Source organism: Rhea pennata, chromosome Z (genome assembly GCF_028389875.1).
Source record: "Rhea pennata isolate bPtePen1 chromosome Z, bPtePen1.pri, whole genome shotgun sequence".
Taxonomy (NCBI): domain Eukaryota; kingdom Metazoa; phylum Chordata; class Aves; order Rheiformes; family Rheidae; genus Rhea; species Rhea pennata.
Window position 1 is genome coordinate 38,166,733 of NC_084702.1, and position 13,130 is coordinate 38,179,862.

Consider the following 13,130-nt stretch of genomic DNA (forward strand, 5'->3'; position numbering starts at 1 on the left):
CAATACGATGTTACTAAAATCCAGCCTTGGTAGTGATTTCATAGTTTCCATGATGGCAAATACCAAGAAAAACAAAGTCTCTCTCTCTCTTTCTCTCTCTCTTTTTAATACATGAAGCATTTCCATTTCTCTTCCTTTAACAACAGCTTTTGGGGAAACATCTTCTAACAGGAACACTGTGGTTTAAAGCAGTCTTTGTTCAGAAACAAGCATGAACAAAATGGCTTTCTCTTGGCTTTTTCGTTTTTAGACATGAGATATTTCATTAATTACATTTTTGATGTCTTACCTGTCTTCACAATTACTATCAAGCACACAGCGCTACAGACACGGGTCACTCTTCTAGCACACCAAAAGCCCCAACAAAACACAGACTCGAAGACAAGTTTGTCTCCTAGCTGAACTGCCCCTACCGCATTTGTGGGGCCACACGACTAATACGGTTCACGGTACTTACTATTCTGTAATTCTGACTTGGTCTCAGAAAAAAATTCATACCAAGTTAGAAACAAAAGAAAGTAAAAAGTTGCAGTGGATGACAAATTACCTCTCAAACTATACTGAGGCTTAACAGTGAAGGCATAATAGAATGACTTGTGGTTCATCTGGATACATATCATATTGTTAGAGATTACCTTACCAAATTAGCTGTCTCTATAGACACAGGCACTTTGTAACCAACTTCAGAATTTTTGCTCCAAAAATGTTACCCTCATGGAAATAAAGTTTAAGCTATGTTAGAAAGTCTGTTTAATTTAGACAACTGCTTAACACATTTAACATGAACAGTTTATCCTTCGTGATCTACATTTTCTGAATACAAAGCAACGTTCTGCTGCCTTCTCCAATCTGTATGCTCCATTGACTAAATAGGCTGAAGTGTGAAGCATTTCTCCTCCCTTTACTGAGGAATTAATACAGAAGGACATGATTTAAGAACACTGAAATGTTCCTTTACGTAACAGGTTTTCAAATATTTAAGAAATATGGATTATAGCACTCCTACCTTCAGATAAATAGCACACTGACAGAAAAAAGGTGTTATCTTTTGAAGTTAATAAAACAAATGTAGAATTATTTCATATTTAATGATTCTGTAATTTAACAAAATTATTCCAATATATTCTAGACTAGGAGCTTCAAACTGATTAGAAAATTAAGTGCTAGTCCTAGAGCTCAAAGCTCACTGTGAATGGGAATCCACATAAATAGAAAAATGCAATCAGAACAGTTAATATGTATTTATATAATTAATGCAGAAACTAGATTCAAATTGATTGAAAAGTAACTAACCCCTCTAGTTTCCAAATATCCGCTACCTGTGTCTCATTCTGGACGTTGTGTTCACATTAAATCACTTGCCTCGTATCACAAAATCAGGTAGCATCATTCTACAATTAGGAAGTAGCCACCACTTTCACTTAAGAAAGAATGACTGCAACTGAATTTGAATTCAATTACTTCTCCTTATTTAACCCATCCATAAACCTAACTGATGAAAGAAAGAAATCTGCCTGTTTGGAAATCTTTAACTCAGGATAACAATAGTCTAATCGTCTTCTAAAACATATTTACAACATTTAAACTAATGCTGGCTCTTCTGAAAGCTACTGAAAAATTTACTGAGATTATTTTATCAATAAGGTTAAAGTGAAAATATATCCGAAAGCATCTGATAGCAGAATCTCACAATATGTATGCAGACTGAGAACCTATCCCCCATGGTATGCTACTGAACAGGAAAGTATAGTAGAATTTGCAAAGAGTTCTTAATCTAACAATCACAGAAAGAAATAACTTTCCATATCGCTATAAAAATAAACCGATAGTACTTTGAGAGGTCTCTGTCAAAGCAATGTCACAGATAAGTTGCATTAAAGTGAGGTATATACTGAAAATGTTATGTTATCATAAGGAAGAGAAAGATTTCTGAACTTTATCAGGAAACCCCAGATAAATTAATTAGGTTTATCAGTTCACAAAGATTGCTCAGTTGCACATGTATAATATTATCAAGTCCAAACCATTACTACTCGTTTGTATAGTGCTTAGCACATTAAGGCTGTGATCCAGGTGAGTCACTAAAAATCAGCTAAAAAGCAGTAATAACTGATTAAAATATGAAGCAAAGTTAGTAACCTAATCTCTCTCTCTCTCGTTCATATCTGAAATATTTTATCAATTCTTTTTAGCAGAAGTGCTTTTGAAGAGGAGGAAAAGGATGCTTTGGTAAGTCAGGCTTCCTCCAGGAAGAATTCTATGGCTAGAAACTTACTCAAATGCCAAGATAAACTAATAGCCCTAGACACTAAGTACATGCAAAAACGCAATTTAGAATATAAATGCCTTAATTTTTACTGATACAGTTGTAAATAGTCCTTTTTCCCCCCCTCCCCCCCAAAAGTGCAATCTTTAACTTCTTGGTCTTTAATATGAGTCAGTTCCTAAAATATGGAACTCATCTACTCAGGGAAAGATTAGCTGTCCATGAAGAAATGTTTTATAACCGATGACAGTTAACAAAAGAAATGTTTCTTGCTTTTATTGAAACCAGAGAAATTGCATATCAAACATTTGTTTGGACTCTCATTCGGCTAGTTTTATTTTTTTTTTTATTATTTTTTTTTAAATGTTAGGTACTAGTGTTGGGGTCTGGAAAACTCAAAGAGTATTTTGCATACCTCTAGTAAATTGATGGCTTTTCCTACAAAATGTGATCCTTTCCAATGGAAAATCACGACAAACATTTCTATGTTTCACTTTGATGCTTCTGCTCTTCAAGTCTTCCTTTAGATCTGGCCTAGAATTTAAGGTTGTTCTCTATAGCACAGTAAGAACAACAACAATAAAAAAGGACAGAAAAATGAAAGGTTATTTGAAATTCAGATTCCTCTGAGTAGCTATACAATTCAGGGAGATACTACTACATTTTATCCATATACTCACATTTGCTTCAGATACAGAAGAGAAAATGAAAAGGAGGGGTGAAGACATGCCCACATTATAACAAATAAAATGAGCAACAGACAATTTAGCCTTTAGGAACTCAACAGAAGGATGGATGGATATCCATGGGATGCATACACTAAGACACAGACCACACATGAGAGAGAAGAGGCCAAGGCTGCTTCGACTCATCTCCCCAACCAGTTCTTCCTTGTTCATCAACATAAGGCCCGGCAGAGCATCTCCCCTCGTTGGCTCCTCAATCACCTTCATCAGAAAGTTAGCATCAATGCTCTCCAGAAAGCTCCTGGATTGCTTGCATCCTGCTTTGTTGCCCTGGTTCAAACACAGCAGTTCAAGGGCGCATCTGCAATAATAAACCTAATCACTCAGACTGAACATTTGTGGAAGCAACCAGAGAAACACAAACTGCAAAGCTGTGCTCTATTTCCAAATGGAGAGTCACGCTGAACAGAACAATCTCCTCAAAACAAGGTGACAATTCTTGTAGATGGCACGGAGGTATTTCAGGGTGCTGTACTAGAGAGCACGCGCACCGAATAATCCTGTTTTAACAATACAGATTTGAGAAAAAGCAAAAGAAAGCTGGCATGACTAAACAGTAAGATTAGGGAGATTAGAGAGAGCATCTGTGAAAAAGCTGCAGATGTATCAGAAGAAGGAAAATGAGAACAAACCATAGCAAAGTAAAAATACCGTAAGACAGGCCAGAAGGAGCAAGCCTATCAAAACCATTAATATATCTTTTTCAAAGCACATCAACAATGACACTTGCCAGTGTCTGTAGGACAATGGCACTGGAGGAAAACTCAGCGCAGAAAGTCATAGTAAAAAACCCCTTATAATTTGCTGTGTAGTAGCTATGGAAAAACACGTGGGTTCCCACAGCAGCAATCGAAGTTACAGAGGTTACAGAACAACAAAAAAAATGGACAGAAGCAAGTCACCAAGGTCAGATGGTACTGATTCAATTCTAAAGAAAGGTGAAGTTGAAAGAGCAGTTACTGAGTGTGCTGCAGTTCATCTTAAAAGAAAAAAAAAATCACACCAGCACTCATGGTTGGAAGGCAGTAGATTTTTTGAAATTGCCAATTTTTACTAGAGTCTTGAAGAGGCGATTCAGGCAACTACACCCTTACAAGTCTAAGTCTTGTATGTCTGAGGCAAATTAGTAAAAAGGAGAGGAGAATTAGAAACATAAATATAAGATTAGCAAAGAGTCAACATAGCTTTTACAAAGGGAAATCATGCCTTAAAAGCCTGCTGGAATTTACTGAAGGGATTCATAAGCATGGAAATCTAGACGACACCATGCAGCTGGATTTTCGAGAGTATCCTGACAAGTTCCTTTGGCATAGGCTCTTAAGGAAGCTCAATAACCACAAAATCAATGAGAAGGTTCCTGCATGGATGAATAATTAGCTCTGAAGTAGAAAATGAAAGATGGGACTAATCGCTCAACTTTCAAAGTGGAAGGTGGTTACCAGTGAGTCCACCATGACCTACCCTGTTCGGTATATTTACAAATGACTTAAAGGAGCAACAAACTTCCAATCAAAATTTTGCAAATGATACAAACTTATTCAAGGTAGTGACCGAGACCAAGTGATGAGGCATTGCAATAATAGTTAAATGTTATGTAGATAAATTTAAAGTGCTACAATAACAACAATTCTGTCTTCGCATATATTTTGCAGACTGCAAAAACACCTTCAGTTATCAGAACAAAACATGCAGATTATAATTGCATAAGAATGTTAGTCCAAATGCTCAGACACAGTAAAATAAAGCAATTTCAATATTAGGAATTACTGAGAAAGGAATAAAGAACACACCAGAAAACAGTACTACGATGCTGTATATACTGCACGACGTATCTGCACCTTGGGCAGTGTGTGCAAGTGCCTCCTCTGGCCTCCCATTTCAACAGGGGCTCATAAGAACAGACATTTTTTCAGGCAAGATCTGCAAGGACAATCTCCTGCGAAACTGTTTCTGTAAGAGGAACAGTTAAGAAAATAGGGGTCTTCAGTCAGTACAAGAACTGACACGATGGTGATATAACAAGACATCCATAAAACCTAAGCGGCGCACAGGCTGAGTTAAGAATCTGTCGTTCGTTGTTTCTTCAAATACAGAAGCCAGCGGCACTGAGTAAACCTAGGTCTCTACAACGTGCTATGTGAATTGCACAGTACATCATCTTACACCCACAGCAATCACTTACCAAGTTTCTGGATTTGTTTAGCATAAGATTCTGAAAGACAATTATATTTAAACAAACCACGCAGTAGAAGATTAATTATCAGCTCAGAACTTACGTTGCTATTAACCACTAGCAAAGGCCTCTGAAGGAAAACTACAGTGAAGGTTCTCATATCTCAAACTCCAAAACAGAAATGCCACTTAAACCAGCCAAATGCTCCTGAGCGTGCAAGAGAACTTCATTTTCAACATTGTCTGAGAAATAACCAAATCCTTCTGACTACCAAAGGCAGAATGTTTATGAGAAGGTAAGGTTACGACTATTTTCTTAATTACCAACATGAAGAATAATAAAGATGACTTTGAATTATGCAACAAGCGCAAGACATACATATTGGAGCACTCTGACATTTTCCGGAACAGGAATGTTCAAAATATTTTCAGTTCTTTAAACTGGCAGCATAACCAAAGAAAGATAGAGATCACAATTTATACAGGCCAGTATTTTATTGATACCTAGAATTTTTCATAATATGAATATTACTGATCTACTTCTCTAACAGAAGCATGGATTTATGATGTCTGTTCAAGTTTAAGAGGTATCTTACCTTTTCTCAGTTGAGATGCATATAATAATGTATTCTTAGGATTATTTCTTCAGTAGTTAATGTTTTACCTTATCCCCTCTCTCTTTACATCCAAGGCCTCAAACAGTCTTCAGTATATTTTTACTTAAACAAAACTCCAAATAATTCAGACTAAGAGCATAAATGATGTTCCTCAAAGCATTCACTCACGTTAGGGTGCATTTCATTAATGGCAAAACTACGCAACAGAGCTTGCAAACCAACACCACGTGACCTCCTGTTAATCAAGACAGCACACCGCATTATTTAGATAATCTTCATTAGAAACAGATGATTACTTCTAGGAACAAAGCTTTTAAAATATCATTTTACAGGCTTCAAAGGATAAGGACAGTTTAATGAAAATAATTTAGACATCTAAATATGGCTAAGACATGAATTCTTAAAACTTGTAAAAATATTATCTCAGTGAAGACTTTAGTCCGTCTTCCATTTTTATCACAGAGGGGAGGAAAAAAAAAAAAAAAAAAAAGGTGTTCCAACACCAGTTGTTACTCCATAAGAAAATACCACCAGATGTGAATCTATAACAATCATCTTTTAAAACCTGAATTTACATAAAGTCTAGTCATCAAATTTAATCCTTTTTCCTTGGAATGCTGTAATTTGAGACATTTGTTCCCGACGTTTCTTGCTTGCTTCCCACGAAGGATGAAGAGGTTGTTCTAAAACTGCTTTTTTGTTTTTGCATTTAATACCTGCAACTTCAGCAAATTGCTGCTTCTTGAGCTGTGGTTCCTTTTTAGGAAAAGCTGTATAGAAAATACAATATCAAACATTAACTACATCATGAATGTTCATAAAAATGTGCTAAAATTACCTTACCAAGGTAGACATCTACAAGAATATTCTAATGAGACACAGCTAATGTTTATCTGAGTGTTTAAAGGAGACTAGTAAGATAGGTTTCCTCATCTTGCAGCTGAGTAATTGTCACTTGGTAGACCGCAGACACTTAAGATCTGTTATTACTGACCACATGCAAAACCTGTGTAGACTAATATTCATCACAATCTCTACTTGTTTTTCTGTGCACTAATGTAACTCAATATGACGGAAACACTCTTTTTGATTTAAACTCTCTTGATTTAATGAGTTCAAAAATTGAACTATACGCTGTAAGTAGAATAAAATATTGAAAGAATTAAGTAATCACTTTTAGGCTAAACTACATGTTAGAGATAAATATCAGACAACCTTGTTTGTGCCCAGGTGGCACTAACTGCTCAACATAAAGACAGATAGAAAAGCAGTGTGCCTTGTGGACCCTTCTTTAAATATTTCTAATATTCCAAAATAGGAAACAAGAGCATACAATATCCACAGGTAAAGTTCGATAATTTTACCATTTTAAGAACAAGTGTTAGAATACATACTACAACACTGAAACAAAACAAGAAATAACCTATTGTGATTAGACTACAGAAGTAACAAAATCTCAGCACGTTTTTGCACTCCTAATTTTATCAGATTAAGTAATACATACCTGTTCTTCTGTTTTTGAGAGGCTGGTCTTCAGTATTTCTAAAAATAAAAATATTATTTAGGATTTTTCATGAAATTAGTAATAAGAAGCATTTGCGAATAGAGAGTGGTCATCAAAATACTTGTGTAATGACTTTAAGTCTTATAACATGCAAAAAACATTTCTTCCTGTTTGTTAAAATAAGTAAAAAAGAAATAGAAGTATTCAGATGTGATTTAATTGAGATGCGTGTTTACTAAGGAATGCTAAATGTATGTCAGGACTAATGCAAATGTGAAAAAAATGCAAGTGTCAACAAAGCAGTGAAAGAGTGGGTTAAGTGAAAACATTGTAAGCTGTAAGTTTGTCTGAAGTTCTGCTTATTTGCTGACAGGTACCAACATAAAAAAAAAAAAAGAAAAAATAAATCACAACAATTTCCCTTACTAGCGGAAAGCAGGGAACAGAGAACCCCACAAAAGAAAAGGGTTACCTTCTATTTTGGGATTTCTGATTAGGGGCAGACAGCAGACTGCAGAACACCGATTCCAGTTTCTCTGCTTTTGCATGTAGCTTTCCTTCTTCTCTGACCAAATCTCGCGCTGTCCTAGGCACTGCGTTCTTTTCCTTCTTCAGTGGTTTTCCCTGTGGTCTGTTCTTTTCATTTATTGAAGAAAAGTCACTAACTGCTGCTATCTTTTTCTTTCTTTTTACTTTGCCAATGAAGAAATCATCGTTGCTATCACTGTCAGAGTCCGACGTCTGGTTATAAAACCTTTCTTCGGTACTATCATCAAAGTACTCTTCCTCATTAAGCTGTTCCAGGTCGCTAACATCACCGACAGACTCTTTCGTTGCAGTGAATTTGTTCATGCTTATGGGTTTTTTCCTCTTTAGATAGTCAAATTTCTTTCCCCCATTATTCTGAGTGACTGCTCGCCCTTCTACTGCCTGTAACGAAGCTTCTTTCGGAGAGCACGCTTTCTCGCTTCCCACAATTTTCTGCTCGTAATCACTCTCACAAAGTTCTTTCTCTGTGTTGGCTCCTATTTTCGTACTCGTTTTTGTTTTGTCTTCACATGCTTGCTGGTTTTGAACGACTTTAACAACTTGGTCATCCAGATTGCTATTGGGAGGTTGTGCCGACTTAGGGTATTCTTCTGATTTATCTTTTATTGAAAGATGGGTGTTGGCTGGTTTCTTTCTTGCATCCTTAAAAGCTTTTACAGCAGCTACAAACATGGCAGAAAAACATCTTGTTCGCATTTACACGTGACAGTATATGCCTTATCCTAACAAAACATTTTTACGAGTTAAATTTATTGTATTAAGTATATTTTGAATGTCTATCAATCAGTTACTGAACATATGGGGCAAAGAATGCCTTAGAGTATAATGGCAATGAAAGTAGGGAAAAAAAACAGCTTGAAATTATTACTGAGTCAATACACTGTTTTTGAACTTAGGTTTAACTGTGAGCTCATCTTTCAACAAGTTATCTGCAGTTCATAGTCATGCTCGTTTAGGGCAATACCTTGCGTGTAAAATCTGCAAAAAATAGTAAATTGCTTAAATATAATTAAATGGGTATTTGACACAGTTTCTTATTAATGAAACAACTTCATGGCATTATCACGAGGATTTTACCCTTTTTAACATCAATTTTCATTGGAATATTTGAGTTTACAGAGAAATGCAGATATCTTAAAGAACCAGGAACAATTCCCCCAGGACCTTGGGAATAGTTTCTAAAGAAGCTCAGTGGAGCTATTTGTGAAATCTTTTTGATGTCTGAAAATCCAGCTGTAATGCTCCTTTTACCACTGTATCTACTTGTTAGTATTCTCATTGCCAGTTCAGTCTTACCTATTTTAGAGATATTCCATCACAACCATTGGCCTTTTAGAATTCCCATTACAAGCACTGCTTGTCCTACAGTCCAGACCTTAAAATGCTATGGCATACTGTCATATATGGACCTGTTTCAACCAATATACATGACTACAAACTTGTCATACTCGGTTCACTGCAGCTAGTTAAGGTGGTAGCAGAAGCTGATAATACCTACTGCGTGTTCATGTCAGGAATATACAGGAACACAGTAACATCTCTGTAAGCTACACAGTAATAAACAAGTTAGCATACTATTTCATACCTTTAAGGTCAGCAATTTTGGATTTCAAGATGGGGTGTGTTGCAAGTCTTGCAATGGCTCGCTCCGTTGCGGTAGAATTTGGCTTTACAAAAAAGATTAAAAGGAATGAACTCAACAAAGACAACTTGCATAGGTATGAGTTACACTACCATGCTTCCTCAACCCATTCTGGACCAGTGACTGAGGAGGACAAACTTGTTACACAGTCATGCCTCAGTATACCTTAGCCCTCCCATACTGTCGTAACTTTGAATAAGGAACAAATCTAACTGCACAAATATTGGCAGAAGCATAACAGGTATGCTCTTCTGCAATTTCTCAGTTATTGAATAGGCAAAATATGATTTCTATATTTAACGTAGACTACACCATATGTTTCAGGCCTAAAACACATTCACTGATTCTTACACACGTAAAGCAAATTTATGAACCTCCCGAAAAGAACGTTGTATTGATAGAAGGCATTCTGTATCAAGGAATAAGGCAGCTTATGAGTAGAGCAGTCCAAATGCCATTAAAGTCAGCAACATGATATAGCAGATACTGAAGGACTATACAATAAGTGTGGGTAAGTAAGGGGGAAAATCAAATCTGATCTTAAATAATCTTGAATGTGATGTGGTATGGGAACTCTGTAGACTGATTCAAAGATCAAACGTTATCTTAACACGGGTAACTACATACTGGAAAAGCTAGTTCAGTTTCAAGTTCTTGTTATCACTCTGTTAAAGTGCGAGAGTGGTATATGAGGTGACTTCAAATATATTTTTGGCTTTTGTTTGAGGGGAGGGGAAGTGGGCGTACAGGCTTGTAAAACAAATTCAGCAGGAGACTTTCTTAAAGCCTGCAACAGAACTCTTTGGCGGGGGGGGGGGAGGAAGACACCTTCCCCTGCTCCTCCAAATGGTACAAGCACGACCTAGCACATCAGCAATGCATGCTCAAGTATCTCTCTGTGGGACACAAGAGTGCTTAAGGGGGAATCTTACCAGGCTATATGGACCTTTCCCTCAAGGGCAGTTTTCCCCTTAATATAAACAGTTACATAATCACTGGCAGAGACTGATGGGCACTCGATGCTGAGCACTGATGTCGAGGACTGTTTCAGTGCTTGGGTCTGAAGGATCACAAAACTTGGGCTCTTACAAATTCTTGCTAGATTTCCCAATAATGAAGACACTATACCAGATGTCTAAGTCTTTCTAAATGCAGAGGTGTTAAATTTGGGGCACAAATGCTTCTCAACCAATGCACAAAGCACATTTAACATTTTTTCAACTTAGCTCTAGAGCTTATGGAATACTGTTCTGGATATGTTCCTTTCTCCTCAAGTCCTGTTATTACCAGATTATTTCTTCAGGTCAAGGAAAACTGGAAACCATTTCCTCTGTAGCCTGCCTACAGTGCTACAGACTGGTTTACTCTCAGGCTAATCTAGCTTTGCAAACTTGGAGACTGAACTTTGATTCCCATGAGACAGTGCTGCATGCTGCAACCAGATTCCTGGGACAGCAAGCTCATATTACTGAAGATCAAATGGTATTTTCTTTGGAGATTTTTCTATAACTGGAAAATGTATTTCTGAACTTAATTAATATACTTTTCCCCTCAGCTACTTCCTGTGGGTTTTGAAAGAATATACCATGAAGTTCAGTAAGCAGCAGCAGCAGCTTCTGTGCAACATCTGGTGTCCTTTAATTCAAGTATTTATAGAAAGGGCTTAAGCATATACATGCCAATTTATATGGAATAAACACATTTTTTCCTTACAGCAAAATACTTCACAAGCACTATTTACACCGATAGACTGCAGCCAACAAACATACAATGTGACATACACATTCTTAAAAACTTTTTATTCTTTGGCAAATCCAACGTTAAATTCATTTCCCCTTAAGTATTTTCCAGTACGTAAAATATTGTCAGAAAATAAAATATAGTAGAAAAATGTCAACTTTATCTACAGCAAGAGCAACATCCTTCCCCCTCCCCCATGTCTGCTTACGCAAATACTAGATTTGTAATTACTTATTCTCACAAGTCCGTGCTACTGCTTGCATTACTTTGCACTAATACTTGTTTCTTTCATGCAAGAATGTCCTAATATTTTCCATAGGAACTTCTCCTCATTCAGTACCCAAGCGAGAAGCTGCAAAATGAACAAAGCAACTGAGCAACTTCCCAGTGAAAGGTTTTAAGCTACCTGCAGAGGAACCTCAAAGTCAAAGTTTCCTCAAACTTTTAATGTTGGAAAGTGATGCATTATTTCAGCATATACTATTAAAGATGCTTATGTGTCATCACTGCTACACTTCGTTAAAACTCCATCCAGACATTCAACAGAATTGACTGCAATCTTCCAATTTCGAGAGGTCTGAAAATACAAAAGCTTGCATCAACAAGCACTTCTCATCCTGAATGCTAAATGTTGACAGAAACAGAAACCTCAAAACATAACCTGCCAGCTATAGCATGATAAGATAGCACAGTACATACTTTTATTTTCATCTTTGATTTTTGCACAAGAAGCAGTTGCCTGGCTATAAGTCTCACCTGATAAAACCACCTAGACTACTACTAGAATATCAGCTAGATCACAGGACAGTGCTGCCAAATGGGTAATGTTTGGTGGCCCTGCATCTGTCATGTTAAATAATCTGTTATTTAAAATAACAATATTGAAATGAAGCCAGCTAGAAACCCCACAGATAAGTATATGGTACGTAGAACGCAACAAAACATATCACATGAAGCCTCGAAGCATGTTATGCTCAAGTTCTTAAATTAACGGTAAAGGCAGTCTAACATAAAGCGCCTAACAGCAATCCCAAATTCCCAGCCAAAACAAGATGTCATTGCAATAGTAGCAGCTTAGGGGAGGAGCTATTTCTCTACTAACCATACAGAATACGTACTAATCCCTATGCTCTCCCCAGAGCTGTAACTTGTTACAGCTGTCTTTCGTAAGAGCAGGAAAACTGTGGATACCGTTAGCTCCATCCTGCTGTGGAATACGACCCTTGGGAAGCAGTTATTTTCTCACCATGAAACGCTGCTAGATCTCTGCCTTATGCCTGTAAGATACGCGGTATACAACTTGGGCTATCAGCCCAAATGAGACTTCGGAGTGAGAGGCACGTGGTTATTGATACCAGCTGTAGTAGCAGATTTTCTCCCAGCTCCTGGCAGGGAGACACAGTTTGTTGAGTGGGTGCCCCTCGTAGTAGAAGGACGGAGCAATTAGGGAACACGTGAAACTGATCTTGACTGGATGTGGAAGGAGTTTAAAAGAGAGCGGATCTCCCAAATATAGCACTAGCAGAGAGGAATCCAGGAGTATGTATAGGAAAGAACTAAATGCTTCAGATTCTGCACTGGAAATGCAGGTATTGTCAGTCTTATTCAGCTGAGTCAGTCTTCCCAGCTTTCCATGTAACTTCAGAGGCATGACTAGGGATGATGGTAAAGGGGTTATGAAGGATTAGTTACACTAGCATAATAGCTGCACAGGTGGGACACTCTCTTACAGCAATTAAATCAGTATGAATCTCAAGGCAACTTTTTTTTTTTTTTTTTTTTTTTTAATAGACTAAGTAAAAGTTTTCAATTGAAGCTAGAACACACATCCCAGAAGATCTATTACCTTTGCAAAAACTTGTCAGGAAAATGTCTTTTTATAAAAAGCTTTACT

The 13,130-nt window shown here is 37.0% G+C and overlaps 1 protein-coding gene across 1 annotated transcript in view; it reads right to left on the bottom strand.

Moving 5' to 3' along the window:
• Positions 1 to 5,660: 5,660 nt before the first annotated feature.
• The window catches only part of SRFBP1 (serum response factor binding protein 1), a 70,899-nt gene continuing 63,429 nt past the window's right edge, over positions 5,661 to 13,130 (bottom strand). The window contains exons 5-8 of the mRNA XM_062599693.1: positions 9,440 to 9,521; positions 7,778 to 8,516; positions 7,306 to 7,343; positions 5,661 to 6,571 (exon numbers count right to left, since the gene is read on the bottom strand). Coding sequence (XP_062455677.1) covers positions 6,384 to 6,571; positions 7,306 to 7,343; positions 7,778 to 8,516; positions 9,440 to 9,521 — 1,047 coding nt within the window. The 3' untranslated portion in view covers positions 5,661 to 6,383. The remainder of the gene's footprint in view (positions 6,572 to 7,305; positions 7,344 to 7,777; positions 8,517 to 9,439; positions 9,522 to 13,130) is intronic.